We start from the raw sequence: 15,801 nt of genomic DNA on the forward strand, positions 1-15,801 counted from the left end.
AAGGAATGCTACATTCTCTGGCCTCACTCTCAAGAGACCTGCATGGTGGCTACAGGAAGCCACCTACTGGGGATATTTGGTGGCCACAGAGAAACTTTTAGTGGCCACAGGCTATCGTTCCATGCTTAATGTCGAACCCTATCAAATGCTGAGGGCTGTAACTAAGCGTTGGTAATTGACGCCCTGGGAAGGAGAATGGCCTGAAATCAACCTTTACAGGTATTGGGCCAAGTAAATCCATAAAGTCAACAGTGAATCGTGCTAAATAATATTTTTAATATCAATGTAGCCTTGTACAACAGTGACATAGTGATGATGTGATTAAACCTTTTGAGAATGTTTTACTTGCTTCATCATGTTTTTAGAGTTAATAGTTTTTAAAGTTTGGACTATATTATAAATTAAACTACTCAGAAGTTCATTATATGAATACATTTTCCAAAATGTATAGATATTTTATAGATGAAATTAATTAATAATGAAAATAATTATCAGTGTGTAACTTCAGGTGGAGAATGATGTGATTTGAATGCTTTATTTTATGCTGCCATCTTGTGGTCTCATAGGATATTACATATGCATTACATTCTGGGAACTGTACCCTGAATTAGACCCTGTTTTAGACTGTTTTGAACAATTTCAATAATATTCACTGTTTGATTGTATGTGTTAGGTTTGAATGATGAACAGAACCCAAATGCAGACATACGCAGAGTCAGGAGTGAGAATTAACAGGTTTTGTTTCCAACATTTATTTGGTGCATAGAAATGAATGTGTTTGACAATCAATATTTCCTGGGGTAAGACCACTGGATCCCTGCTATGTCTCCTCAAAGGCCCATTCTGAGCAAGGAAACATCCTGAAGACGACAAATACACATAAAACCCATAGATCACTTGAACAAGCAGTAGTTACGACCTACATTTACGTTTTGCAGCAGGAGTCCACTGTTAAAACGTAATAAAATGTCATGAAATTGTAGTGACACAACTGCTGAGCTAGAGGGAGTTCATCCACCCTTGTTATTAGGACTGGCATAAAAAAAAAAAATAAATAAAAAACAATTGAGATTTATTTTGATCTTAATTTGAATGAGAAGATATTGATTCAGAAAATTCCAAGATCGATCTTTTAAGAGGCTCTGTTTTAAAGCTAGAGTGAAGATATTGGTATAATATCAAATTAGACAATGTAAGGAATCCATTTTATGCTAAATAACGCTCCAAAGATAGGCCAACTGCCATGGTCATTTTTACAGACATGTTACTCTTTATTGTTTTGACTGCTGTAGTGTGTTCATGTTAAATAAAAAGTACATTAATGTAACTGCTTTGGAGTCAATTCTTAACGTCAACATTATTATTTGTAATAATGCACCAGGTTAGAGGGTTCCTTGTAGAACTTACAGCATTATTTTTCTGAGAATCTCTTTTTTAATATCAATTAAATTGGTATTGTGGCTGAAATATCTCTAACTGAATCAATATTGAATCAAATCGGATCAACTCAGGACCTTGTGAATCAGAATCGATTCAGGAAATCAGTGGGAATACCCAGCCCTACTAGTTTTTTGTCTGTATTTGGGGCCGTTTGTGATGACCACACCGTCGGCTATTGTGGCAAGTGGACAACCTGCCTGCCTATTTATATACTGTATATCATCAGAAAGTGTGATATAGATAGTGATGATGTAATTACGGGCAATTTGTAATAAATTAACACAAAATCACTGAGATTCTTTAATATTTTAAAAACTTCTTAGATGCAACAATTTAGTAAAGTCAACTTTACAAGTATATGATTTAACCCTTTAAACTCTGCAATAGAAATGCCTACATTGGTATTTTTGTTTCTTGGAGTGTCTTCAAATGCTTCATATCACTAAAATCAGTACAACCTAAGCTGAACATTTCTGGTCAGTCAATAAAGTAAGTAAGTAAGTCAATAAACTATAATAATTAATTAAAGTATTGAAATTGTGTCATGAATAAAAAAGAAATACAGATGACACACAAAAATATTGATCCTAAAGATTTCCAAATGTAGAAACATAAACACAGTCTTTCTTTGTCTTTCTTATGAAGGCGTTTTGTTAGTTTCATCTGCAATAGAATGGGTTATTTTATTTGTATCGGAAATTGGATAATTGAAAAAAGTCAACAGAGTGGTAAAGTAGATTATGTCTGCCCTAAAACTACTTATGTCTTCTGGCCTGGAGAGGACCACGCTTCTGTCTAAAGTTCATGTTCTGTAGGCTATCTGTAGCACAAAGGGATCCTGACAGCATGCTTCAAGACCTGGGTGCAGTATTGGGCTTGTTATGTCAGGCCTAGGGTTGAGATTCTGCACCAGGGCCCAGAGGGCTTCCCTCTGAGGCCATGGGCTGGCAGTTCCCACACAAACATATTCCTGCCAGTGTTAGAAGACCAATTTTAGTTTTCTTAGAGCCTGATATGATGAGATTGCAAACTTTACAATGTTGTGATATGATGGATCTTTAGGTAGGAGTGGGAATCACAAGAGGTATATTGCAATTTACTACCTTTTGCCAACTTCAAATTATGTGCCTAAAGAAAATCTTTGTCAACATCTGTTTTATTTAAAAAGGTAATTTTCTGTTTGTTCATCTCATTTCACTTTTATTTGTGCAAAATGGGATTTTAAGCCTGACCAAAGATGTCAAGAAAACCTAAATCAAATCTAAAAAAAGATACATTCTCATGTGTAATTTATATATCAAAAGATCTGTGTATTGCTACAGTATTGCAACAGAAAATATTGTGATGCTATGGTGTATGAATATTTTCCCCCACCCCTAGCATTAACAATAATTATACATTTTATTTATATCACTCCCTCCGGGAAATAAACGACACCATGGTTGTGGTTACTGATGGATTTATTTCACTTGTCATCCTTTTCACCGCCATCACATCCACCGTCAAACTACAGTATGACAATGTAAAAGATAAAGACGTTCACATACACTATAAAGAGGTAAATACAAATACACTCGGGAAATACAAACGTAATACACATACCTCGCTGGCTGCATATAACCAAGAGGGAATGAGTTCACTTGAAAATACCCCGGTTCAAAAAACTAAAATGAAAAACATCTTCTGTACTTCTTCGCTCAAAACACAAGTAACTCTTGTCATCCACACACGGAGAATAACTTCTCACCCCATGTGTGTTTCTCCTGTTGCACCTTAAAGTGTCCGTGTGCAACACAAAATGTACTTTAGTTCCTAATTAACATCGACACTCAATATTCATGAATAGCTATATAACAAAAACATGTTAAATAATAACAGAAATAATATGTATGGCAGTTATAATTTATATAGCAGTTTTCAAGTTACTCAAAGACAATTTACAACAAATCACGTTAAAAGCAAGTGAAACAATAAAACCAGCACATAACAGCAGGTGGAGTGTAATATTAGTAGAGAGTGAAGGCTAATCTAAAGAGGTAGGTTTTGATGGTTTTGATGATATGATTAGAATGTGTCCAGGTCAGTACAATTACAGATGGATGTATGTTTCAGAGGGAGGGGGCTGCGGTGGTGAAAGGTGAGGTATCATTAGTCAATCACATGCCAAGATACCTGCCCGTTTCTCCACCGGTTCTATTGCCATTATTTGTAGTTTCTACATCATTATCCTACAAATTCATTCACAGGGGTCGCCAACCAGCAAGATGCTTTTAAACATTAGTTTACAATTTACCAAAGATAAGACTTTTACATAAACTACGTATTTTAGTCATTTGCAGTCCATACATTAAAGGGTTGAAGATCGGTTGGCAGGTCAGGAAGTATAATGACAAAAAAATGCGCAACATCATGGGTACACTGTTCATATCAAACCTGCTCTGTACTATTTCAAAGAAAGAACCAAAGAAGAAGTTGATCAGGGAAGCGAGGTGAGGTGTGCAGGTACTGACAGCTTTCTGTCTGGTCTGTTTAGAACCAGAATAACAAACTTTAAGGATTTTCATGTAAGTGTAAAGGATTAAACTGAGAGGACCAAAGACTACAAGACATATGTAAATGAGTCCATAAATGTTGTTCACTCTAGTTTCAGAGCAGGCCAGTTTGACAACAAAATAGTTGTTACAGTAAATGGTGTTAATGATGTTCCCACACAGCTGTAAAGAGGAACTTAAAAATATCGGGACAGCAATTGCAACAAATGGAAATAACCACGTTAGAGCAATAAGCACGGCAACCTTGTTAGATGTCATATGAGTGTGATATTGTAGAGGATAACAGATAGCAAGATATCTGTCATAAGACATGATGGATAAGTTAATAAATTGTATACTTCCATAAGTATACAAACAGAAAATCTGCAGGAAACAGAAGGGAGCATAAACAGTGTGAATATCAGAGAGGATCTGAACCAGAAGGAATGGAAACAACCCTGTACTACCATACAGTTCATTTACAAACAGGCTGCACAGAAAAAGGTACATAGGTTCATGTAAGCTTCTGTTCTTACAGATAACCACAATCAGCAAAAGATTAGCACAAACTATTAAAGCATAAAAACACATAATGATCAGAAAAAATAAGTATTTAAAGAGCCCAATATCAAAGTATGCACCAAAAGTGAAATATGAAACCTGTGTAGAGTTGATCATGATCATCCGTTTGGTTCACAACACAACCTTTCAATTTTGCAGAGTATGAACAGTTTGAGATTTGCAGAAATCAAACATTAACACACAAGCAGTATTCAGCCTGCAAGCAATAAAGACATAAATTCTTTCAATAACACAGATTCTCCAAACTTACCATTTCCCCTATTTAAAGTCAATAACATGTTAAGGTTAGAAATGACAGAACACAGGTAATCACATTGCATGAATCCTTACTTTCTTCTGCTGTCTAGCTGCAGTCATGCTGTGACTGCTTTGCAGCTGAACTGCACTGAAACTCTGTGTCTGCTTCTTTAAACTCTTCAAGTCAGAGGGTGTGAACATCAGCAGTCTGGCCTCATTACCACGGGACACATCTAACTGACGTCTGAACATCTACTCTGACCATATTAAAAAACAACATAGGTCAAACAAGAAACACAATAAGCATTATAACATGAATTGATTATTTCTGTACCATTACATATGGCTGTAGTTGTTAATTAATTAGTTGATCAACAAAAAAGTGATCGGAAATTTGATAACCGAGTAATTATCGTAAATAAATAAATGTTCTTCCTTATAATACAGGGGGCATAAGTCAGTACACCCCTATGTTAAATTCCCATAGAGGCAGGCAGACTTTTATTTTGAAAGGCCAGTTATTTCATGGATCCAGGATACTATGCATCCTGATAAAGTTCCCTTGGTCTTTGGAATTAAAATAGCCCCACATCATCACATACCCTTCACCATACGTAGAGATTGGCATGGTTGTATTTCAGTTAGCCTAATAGCTGGTTTGATTTACATTGAGAGATGATTTTATGGAAAGTACCCCATGCCAATCTCTAGGTATGGTGAAGGGTATGTGATGATGTGGGGGTATGGTGAAGGGTATGTGATGATGTGGGGGTATGGTGAAGGGTATGTGATGATGTGGGGGTATGGTGAAGGGTATGTGATGATGTGGGGGTATGGTGAAGGGTATGTGATAATGTGGGGTATGGTGAAGGGTATGTCATGATGTGGGGGTATGGTGAAGGGTATGTGATAATGTGGGGTATGGTGAAGGGTATGTGATGATGTGGGGTATGGTGAAGGGTATGTGATGATGTGGGGGTATGGTGAAGGGTATGTGATGATGTGGGGGTATGGTGAAGGGTATGTGATGATGTGGGGTATGGTGAAGGGTATGTGATGATGTGGGGGTATGGTGAAGGGTATGTGATGATGTGGGGGTATGGTGAAGGGTATGTGATGATGTGGGGTATGGTGAAGGGTATGTGATGATGTGGGGTATGGTGAAGGGTATGAGATGATGTGGGGTATGGTGAAGGGTATGTGATGATGTGGGGTATGGTGAAGGGTATGTGATGATGTGGGGGTATGGTGAAGGGTATGTGATGATGTGGGGGTATGGTGAAGGGTATGTGATGATGTGGGGGTATGGTGAAGGGTATGTGATGATGTGGGGGTATGGTGAAGGGTATGTGATGATGTGGGGACCAAGGGAACTTTATCAGGATGCATAGTATCCTGGATCCATGAAATAACTGGCCTTTAAAAATAAAAGTCTGCCTGCCTCTATGGGAATTTAACATAGGGGTGTACTGACTTATGCCCCCTGTATTTTAAGGAAGAACATTTATTTATTTACGATACATTATTCATTCACAAAAAAAATTGGTGTCCTTAAATTTGGATTTTTCCTCACTTTTTTTAATTAAGGCATTAAGATCAATTTCCAATAGATGATTTTTTTATTCCTCTTTTTAAGTCAACTTTAGCATAGGTTCATAAACTTATGAGTGCTACTGTATTTGTCAATATTAATAGACCTAATTTATATGTAGAAACTTTTATGCAAAAGGCTGAAATATAGTATGATTCACAAACAATGACAAATACACGTAAAAGGATAGATGAAGAAATAGGACCGTTAAATCCGAGACTGTCCTCCACAAGCAGTATTTATGACCCAAATATATTGGTTGTTCATTGGTAGGCAGCGCCACCCTCTAGTGTCATGGTAGTTATGGTGAGAGCAAAGCAGGAACTCATGTAACTCGGTATTAAAGGCCCTGTCACAACAAGGCAACCGTCGCGCACTGTCACCACGCATCGCGAACAGCCAATTCATCTGATTGACTGTTCAGCTTGAAAACGTTATTGAAGAAAGCAAACAAATGATTGAGAACTCACGCAAAAGGCTCTTCTCATTTTTTCACCTTGTCTGATCAATCCAATACACATAAGAGCTGTCAAAACTTAAAATGTTCTTTCTAAAATAACACATAGTTTTGAACGATTTAAATAACTATTTTTCCATATTATATCCATAATATGGCAAACGTACGAGATATACATACAAATATACCAACACTACTTGTGTTGGTATATTTATTTCAACAATAAAATGTCTTTTTAAATATCTACATATCTACACATTACAAAATAAACTAAAGTTGATAAACTAATGTCTGAAATGAAATGAAATATAAAGACCGTAATACCGTTCTCTGCACCGTCTGCACCACTAATTACCATTGTAGTATGAAGGCATGTGTGGTGGGTGGAATTAGCAAGCTAACGTTAGCTAACTAGCCAGCAGCCGACTGTTAGGGTTTGGTCCCTCCGCTCCACTCCCACCGTAGGGAGAATTCTTTGCCGAGAGAATGGATGACAGCCTGGGAGATACAAAGTCTGTTTAGCCATCTCCTGGAGTCCGCTGTCTTTCCGGCGGGGAGTGAAGCAGTAGGCTCTGTTCGGTTCTGCCCCTGCTGATTAGAGCAAACGCTGATTGTTGTGGATATCGTAGCAACGTTTGTATCTGGTTTCCATTTTTGAATGACGAATAGATTACCGCCGCCTGCTGGTATGGAGAGTTATTTTCTTGCATGCATGCGCAGAATGTATGTGGTACTTGGCCGCCGGCTGAAGCTAATTTTTGGACAAGGCAAAGGCCACGTTGACCTATGGGAGGCGACGCCACAGTCGGCCTTCATCGCCACGATTTCCTGGTCGTCAGCGTTGTGTGTCAGGGCCTTTAGACCAAACAGCAACTTACGTGCCTAGAACTAATGCCAATGCATAACTGCCTTAAAACTGCATTCTATTTAATTTCCAGCAGGGGGTGACTCCACTGGCTCCAAAGAGAAGTCTGTTTCTATAGAAGTCTATGAGAAAGTGAGCCTACTTACTTGATTTATTAGCCTACCTCAGTAAACTTTTTCATACTGAGTTTATTTTCTCAATTGCTAACGTTGTTCGCATTTCTTTAAACCAATCGGAATCGTCTTGGGCAGCACTAAGCTCCGGAGCAATCACACAGTGCACAACAGACTATGGTGCAGGTAGATTATTTTCTGAAATATAGTGACTGTATTCTTGTAATAGCCTATTACTTTATTGTTCTCAAAATATCACGACTCCCCCAAATCACAGAGAGCACAGATATATTTTGAATGTGCACAAAGTTTTGAACATGAGCAGAAATCTTGCTCAAACATCTGAAATATTACAGTCCAGGGGTTTATTAATTCATTAAAATTAATAAATGTATCATTGAGGTGAACAATTGTCATGTGCACATTTAAGAAGGTTACTTCCCCAATAAAAGATGCAAAAGAGGAGGGAGGAGTAAATGATGCCTAGGCTACGTGTGCTCAGATATAATTAGAAAAGTCCATCTACAGGACAATAAATAGTTGAAAGTAATACAGAATGCCTGAGAGCCTTACTGCTAAATATTCCATTATGTTTTTATTTTTTTAAATTGTCCCCTATGTTTCCCTTTACATAAAGATATTTTAAGCATAAATTGATTCAGAAAAAGGTAGAAATAGGTGCCTAAAAATTCACCACAATGCAGGAAATTAAGTTTTTAACGCTAAAAAAAATTTACTGGGGGAGGACAACCGGACCCCCCGCATCCTAAATTACCACACAGATCTGGAAACAAAAGCTTGGTCTTTGGGTTGCCAGGCCAGTTATAATTAGGCCAAATGTTGGTGCCATCTAACTTACATCTACAAACTGGAAGCTAAAATGAACATACACCGGCTATGAACAAACTGGGCAAGCCAATTGCCGTTTTGTGTTATGGTTTTGGGTTATTTCTGTTACCTGTTTGTTCATTTCTGTTGTCTTTATTGTTTATTTGTTCATGTTCCCTGTGTTTGTATTTTCTGTAGATTTCTGTTCAGTTATCTCCTGGTTTATTGTATATGTTTTGGTTAATTCCTGTATTCTGTGTGTCAAGTCTCTGTGTTTAGGTTGTTTCATGTTTCCTGTCTGTTGTTCTGGTTTCCTGTTTTTATTTTTATGTCCTGTCATGTCTAGTTTTACTTTTTGCCTTTGTTGATTGTCCTGCCCCGCCCTGATGTGTTTCACCTGTCGTGTCACCTGTTCCTCATTTGTTCATTACCTCTTGTATTTTACCCCTGTGTTCCCTTTGTCTCTTGTCAGATCGTTTTGTATCGTGGTGTCTGTTTGTATTCCGTTGTTTCCTGTCCCCGTAAGTTTGCTCCTTTGTTCCCTGCCCGAGTTGCCGTCAGCCTGAGTTTTTCCTGTTGCTTTTGTATTTTTTGTCTTAGTTTCTTTGAGTGTTTTTTCCAGCCTCTGCACTGTCGTTTTTTTGTTATTAATAAATCCTAACTCAAGCCATCTCCTGCGTGCCTGCCTCTCCCTGCATTTGGGTCCACTATTCCTCACTCTCACAACAGTTTTGCATTGCATTCAGTTTATTTAAATGGGTCCGGGCTAAGCCCTCCTCCTCAAGTCCTAGAAACGCCCCTGCAACGATCAATGTCTGACTCTAGAAATCCTATCATCAAATCAGTGACACGGTAAATCTGTGTAGCAAGGGGTGAACTGGAAAAGACATTAACAGAATGACAAAATCAAGAGAGACCTGCATGGTGGCCACAGGGAGCCTCCTACTGGGGATACTTGGTGGCCACAGAGTAACTTTTTGTGGCCACGTGCCATCGTGCCATGCTTAATGTCGAACCCTATCAAACACTGAGGGCCGTGACAGAGCGTCTGCAATCAACCTTTACAGGTATTAGGGCAAGTCAATCCATAAAGTCAACAGTGCTAAAAAAAAATATGTTTAATATGAATGTAGCCTTGTACAACAGTGACAAAATGATGATGTGATTAAACCTTTTTATGTGTTTCATCATGTTTTTAAAGTTATTTTAGCAGTTATGAAATCAAGTACAATTTAAGAATATTGAAAAAAAATACCACTGAATTGTTTCTTGTGGGCTTAACTTTTGCCATATTGATAATCACATTACTGGCTTTTTATTTTAGTACACTACATTGCATAATTATCTAGTGATAGTGCAACCCAGTCTCACGGCAGTTTGTGAAATGTTCACATAATTTAATCTATTGATTCGTGTACACGGACACGTTTATCTTGTTTTTTTCGTGATGGTCACAACGTTTTTTAAACTAATGGATTTCAACGGGAAGCAACTTCATGATCACAGCACGATTCTTCCTGTCAGTCGGGCTGCAGCAGAGAAGCTGTATACACCTTTGCTATTATTGGTATTTTTAACCCAATAACCGCTGTTTTAATCAACATTTATTCACCAGATCTTATCATAGTTTATATGTATTTCTTGTAATGTTATTATTTCAGTAATTATTGCCATGGAAGCTGGATTGCTTTGTTGTTTATTGATCTTTTTAAAACTAAACCGCTACATCTATCAACATTTATTTAGATGTTATCATTGTATACATTTCTTTATTTTAATATTATTATTTTGGTTTTATTATTGGTGAAATATTACAGTATGCTATAAGACAGAACACTACAATATAATCCAAGCGGGGCGCATTCAAAGCCCATATCCCACAATGCAATGCAGGCATTCATATCAGAGAATCGGACAGCGATCAGCGGGTCTTTAATGCCAGTATCGCTTCAATGTACATATTTAATCAGTGGTTGTCACCAGCAACAACACGTTGCTTAGTTTTGTTCCAGTAAGTTATGCACGTCAAACAAAAAAAGATTGAAAGCAGTGGCACAAATAAGGGAGAATATTAAATAATTCATGTATTTTATTTGTGTTAGTTAGAAAGCCTTGTCGATAGTAAATTACTGATACATTGTTATTATATCTACTTAGTATCTCTGCGACAGGCAAACATCTTATAACGGAGGACGTGTTTACATGTATTGCGTATTTTTGACATTTGCAATCCATACATGACAGGATTCAAAAGTGGCTGTATGATGACAAAATACAGTGAGAGAATGATACAAAGTACACTGGGTACACTGGTCATATCAAATCTACTCTGAAGTATTTCAAAGCAGCAGCCAAAAGAAAAGTTTAAGAGTGAAGTGAGGTGAGGTGTGCAGGTACTGACAGCTTTCTGTCTCGTCTGTTTAGATCCAGAAAAACACACTTTAAGAATCCTCATGTAAGAGAAAAGGATTAAAACCAAAGGGACCAAAATGGAGAGGGAAATAGAAAAAAGACCATAAATGTTATTCACTTTGATGTCGGAACAGGCCAACTTAACAACAATGTAGTTATCACAATATAGACTGTTTATAGTGTTTCCACAAAGGGTCAAACGGATGTTTAAGGATAAAGTAATTAAGAATCTCACACAACAGTACAACCATACCACAATAATTAAGATAAACGCCTTGTTAGTTGTCATACGTGTGTTATATTGTAGAGGATAACAGATAGCAAGATATCTGTCATAAGACATGACGGCTAAGTTACTAAATTCCACATTTGCATATGTATACAAACAGAAAATCTGCAGGAAACAGAGAGAAGCAGAAACAGTGTGAATGTCAGAGAGGATCTGAACCAGAAGGAATGGAAACAACCCTGTACTACCATACAGTTCATTTACAAACAGGCTGCACAGAAAAAGGTACATAGGTTCATGTAAGCTTCTGTTCTTACAGATAACCACAATCAGAGATGTGTTGGTAATAACAATAACAATGTATAACACGGCAGTTAACATGAAATAAAAGTATTTCAAAGTCCCTACATCCACAAAAGCTCCAAGAATTAAATATGATAAAGTTGAATTTAACATTTTTCAAGGCAAAAAATATGAATATAACTGAGCACAAATGATAAAAACCTCACAAACAGCCTTAAACATTTACTCCCTCGCCCTCAGACATTTTAAATTTCAATCTGTAAATGACACATGAACACATCACACAGTTCAGTGTTTGTTACCTGTTGTACTGCAGAGTGCTGCAGTCACTTCTGTCAGCTGCAGAAACATCTGCTGCTTTATAGCTTTTCAGAACAGTAGAAACCAACAGGCCAGTCCTACTTTATCATCAGGGCTCATACCATCCTATTGATGGACACATTTAGAGACCCCTCCAAGAGTCACAAACCCAAGGGGGCCGGTTCAGCAGGTAACAGGGCTCGATGGTGTTTTAAGCCTCCAACGTCACCTTCCAGGCAGCTAACCCTAACCTTAACCCTAAACATAACCATTGCCGCACTGCCTGGAAGGCGACGTTGGGGGCTAAAAACACTAAACACCGGTAACAGGCCAAGGTGGGGCCCTGGAGTTCTGACCCCAGACAACAAAATCTGGTTCAAGGGAGGTGCAATTTCACCTCTCTGGTAAGGAGCCACACCTAGTGGGGGAAGTGGAACTACATTGATATAGTTGGGATCACTTAGGGATAGGTCTTGCGCTGGAATAGGTTTAGGTTCAAATAATCAATTCTCCAATCTAAAACAAGTTTTGTTTGACTAATCTGATGTTGAGGAATAAAATCCAGAAATCGACCTTTAAATCCATACCTTTTCACCACACATGTATAAGGGCACATGTCGGGCTGGAAGAAGTTAAGGAGGAAACATAAGACTTTCACCCAGGAAATAGGTGTTTGTGTCTTGGGAGTCCTACTTAAGGGGACCGGTTTAACCAAAACCACATTCTTTTTCTAATCTTGTCGTTTTGGTGTCTAAACTTAAAGTGCTCATATGATGCTCATTTTCAGGTTCATAATTGTATTTAGAGGTTATATCAGAATAGGTTTATATGGTTTAATTTTCAAAAAACACCATATTTTGTTGTACTTCACATTGCTGCAGCTCCTCTTTTCACCCTGTGTGTTGAGCTCTCTGTTTTAGCTACAGAGTGAGACCTCTCACTGCTGTAACATCTTTGTTGGGAGTTGCACATGCGCAGTACTAGGTAAGGACTACTAGCCAGTCAGAAGCAGAGTATGAGGGCGTGCCCTGACAGTACCTAGGTAAGGACTACTAGCCAGTCAGAAGCAGAGTATGAGGGCATGTCCTGACAGTACCTAGGTAAGGACTACTAGCCAGTCAGAAGCAGAGTATGAGGGCGTGCCCTGACAGTACCTAGGTAAAGACTACTAGCCAGTCAGAAGCAGAGTATGAGGTGTGCCCTGACAGTAGCTAGGTAAGGACTACTAGCCAGTCAGAAGCAGAGTATGAGGGCGTGATCTAGGTAAGGACTACTAGCTAGTCAGAAGCAGAGTATGAGGGCGTGATCTAGGTAAGGACTACTAGCCAGTCAGAAGCAGAGTATGAGGGCGTGATCTAGGTAAGGACTACTTGCCAGTCAGAAGCAGAGTATGAGGGCGTGCCCTGACAGTAGCTAGGTAAGGAGTAAGAGTGAAGTGAGGTGAGGTGTGCAGGTACTGACAGCTTTGTCTCGTCTGTTTAGATCCAGAAAAACAAACTTTAAGAATCCTCATGTAAGAGAAAAGGATTTAAACCAAAGGGACCAAAATGGAGAAAGAAGTGGCAACAAGTCCATAAATGTTATTCACTTTGATGTCGGAACAGGCCAACTTAACAACAATGTAGTTATCACAATATAGACTGTTTATAGTGTTTCCACAAAGGGTCAAACGGATGTTTAAGAATAAAGTAATTAAGAATTTCACGTAAGAGTACAACCATATCACAATCATTAAGATAACCACCTTGTTTGTTGTCATACGAGTGTTATATTGTAGAGGATAACAGATAGCAAGATATCTGTCATAAGAAATGACGGCTAAGTTAATAAATTCTACATTTACATATGTATACAAACAGAAGATCTGCAGGTAACAGAGAGAAGCAGAAACAGTGTGAATGTCAGAGAGGATCTGAACCAGAAGGAATGGAAACAACCCTGTACTACCATACAGTTCATTTCCAAACAGGCTGCACAGAAAAAGGTACATAGGTTCATGTAAGCTTCTGTTCATACAGATAACCACAATCAGAGATGTGTTGGCAGTAATAATAACAATGTATAACACAGCAGTTAACATGAAATACAAGTATTTTAAAGTCCCCACATTTAAATAAGTGCTAAGAATAAAGTAGGATGAAGTTGAATTTACCATCATTCTTGTTTTAGGTGAGAAAGCTCAATCATAAAGAGGTTTGCTTCTCGTTGCTTCATATGTTTTAACCCAAAATGACTAATTGGTTGTAAATAAAGACAGTGCTCTGAATAACAAAGGCATTATTTTCAGTCTTCTGAGCTTAGCATTGACAACACTGCTTCACATAGTCCAAAAACAACCCACGAAACTAGCAGAAAAAGCTTACCATTGACTCCACAGTCTCATTAAATGTTAAAATACATTTAAATATATTTTCTTTAAAGGAAACAGAAATATTTACATTACACACAGCTTAACATTTGCCCAAAAACATGAATGTATCAAGTTGAATTCAAAATGTTTACAAAGGATTCTAAAACCACCAACTACTTTCTGAAAAGGAAGAGAGCTGCACCAATTAAACCGGCCGTTAACAACTTAACTCTCCTATGCAACAACACAAGCACGCGTAAACACTCTGCCTCCAAAAGAGAATAAGATTACTGACCTTATTACATTACAACTCGAGTAAAGACAACCAACACACAGCTTCAAAGTTGCCAATTGGCCCACTGGCCCATCTGTAGCTCTCTCCAGGTCCTTTATACAACAGCCTTGATGGGACAACCCACTTTAGACGCAGGACGGGTAGCAGGGCGGCACCTGGACGCCACATGAGGAAGGTGTCACGGCTGGTGCGAAGTCAGGCAAGGTAGGACCCAAATGCAGTTTAAAGAGTTTTAATAAAACGAAAGCAACACTTACTGGGAGCAATAATCCAGAAAACAAGGAAATCCAAGACAGGGAACACAAACAGAACAGAACGCACAGCAAAAATAACGAGACGATCCGACAAGAGACAAGGGAAAACAGAGAGGCTAAATACACAAGGTAATGAGGGAACGAGAGGCAGGTGACACAACAGGTGGAACAAATCAAAAAAGGCGGGAAACAAACAAAGACAGGAAGAAAGCTAGACAAGACAAGGGAGACAAGACCGACTACAAAATAAAACAGGAAACCAAGCAAAACAGAGAAACAAGACTACACAATAAAACAGAACAAAATACCAAAACCCTGACAGTACCCCAAGGGACAGATCCCAGATGTCCCAAAAACAAAAACAGGCAGAAACAACCCAGGGAGGGCGGAGGGGGCCCGGAGGAAGGACGATCCCAGAAACAAAATAATTCAACCCCGGAGGGGCGAAGGAGAGTCCAGGGAAGGCAGAAGGCCACTGGGGACCAGGGAACAGAAAGTCACTGGGGTACAGTGAACAGAGTCACTGGGGCACAGGGAACAGAGTCACTGGGGCACAGGGAACAGAGAGTGGGACCACTCTGGAACAGAGAGGCCACTCTGGACTGAGAGAGCTCGGCAACAGGGGGCAGAGAGGCCTCGGCAACAGGGGGCAGAGAGGCCTCGGCAACAGGCGAAACCCCTCTGGAGGCCGTCCGCGAAGGCGAAACCCATCAGAAGGCCGGCGGCGAAGGCGAATCCCTTCTGGTGGCCAGGCAGGCTCAGCAGATGAAGGGGCAGCTGGGCTGAAGACAGGCGACGGGTCAGCTGGGCTGGAGACAGGCGACAGGTCAGCTGGGCTGGAGACAGGCGACGGGTCAGCTGGGCCAGTGTCTGCCAACAAGGTAACAGGATCAGTAACAGACAACAAGGCAACAGGGTCAGGAGTCGGCAACTCCGCCGACAGGGTAACTGGAGCATTAGTCGGCCGGACCACCGACAAAACACGGGGGGCAGGAGTGGGCCTGACCGCCACAG

General features: G+C 39.3%; 2 protein-coding genes across 2 annotated transcripts; both read right to left on the reverse strand.

Annotated features, from left to right (window-relative positions):
* Positions 1–3,687: 3,687 nt before the first annotated feature.
* Positions 3,688–4,662, reverse strand: LOC116055547 (olfactory receptor 11A1-like). The gene has a single exon (XM_031307558.2). It carries the CDS (start codon positions 4,653–4,655, stop codon positions 3,723–3,725), a length of 933 nt encoding a protein of 310 aa, XP_031163418.2. The 5' UTR covers positions 4,656–4,662; the 3' UTR covers positions 3,688–3,722.
* A 6,078-nt stretch (positions 4,663–10,740) lies between these two features.
* LOC116055533 (olfactory receptor 11A1-like) lies at positions 10,741–11,741 on the reverse strand. The gene has a single exon (XM_031307538.1). It carries the CDS (start codon positions 11,739–11,741, stop codon positions 10,794–10,796), a length of 948 nt encoding a protein of 315 aa, XP_031163398.1. The 3' UTR covers positions 10,741–10,793.
* Between the last annotated feature and the right edge of the window lie 4,060 nt (positions 11,742–15,801).

Source organism: Sander lucioperca, chromosome 5, assembly GCF_008315115.2.
Source record: "Sander lucioperca isolate FBNREF2018 chromosome 5, SLUC_FBN_1.2, whole genome shotgun sequence".
Lineage (NCBI taxonomy): Eukaryota > Metazoa > Chordata > Actinopteri > Perciformes > Percidae > Sander > Sander lucioperca.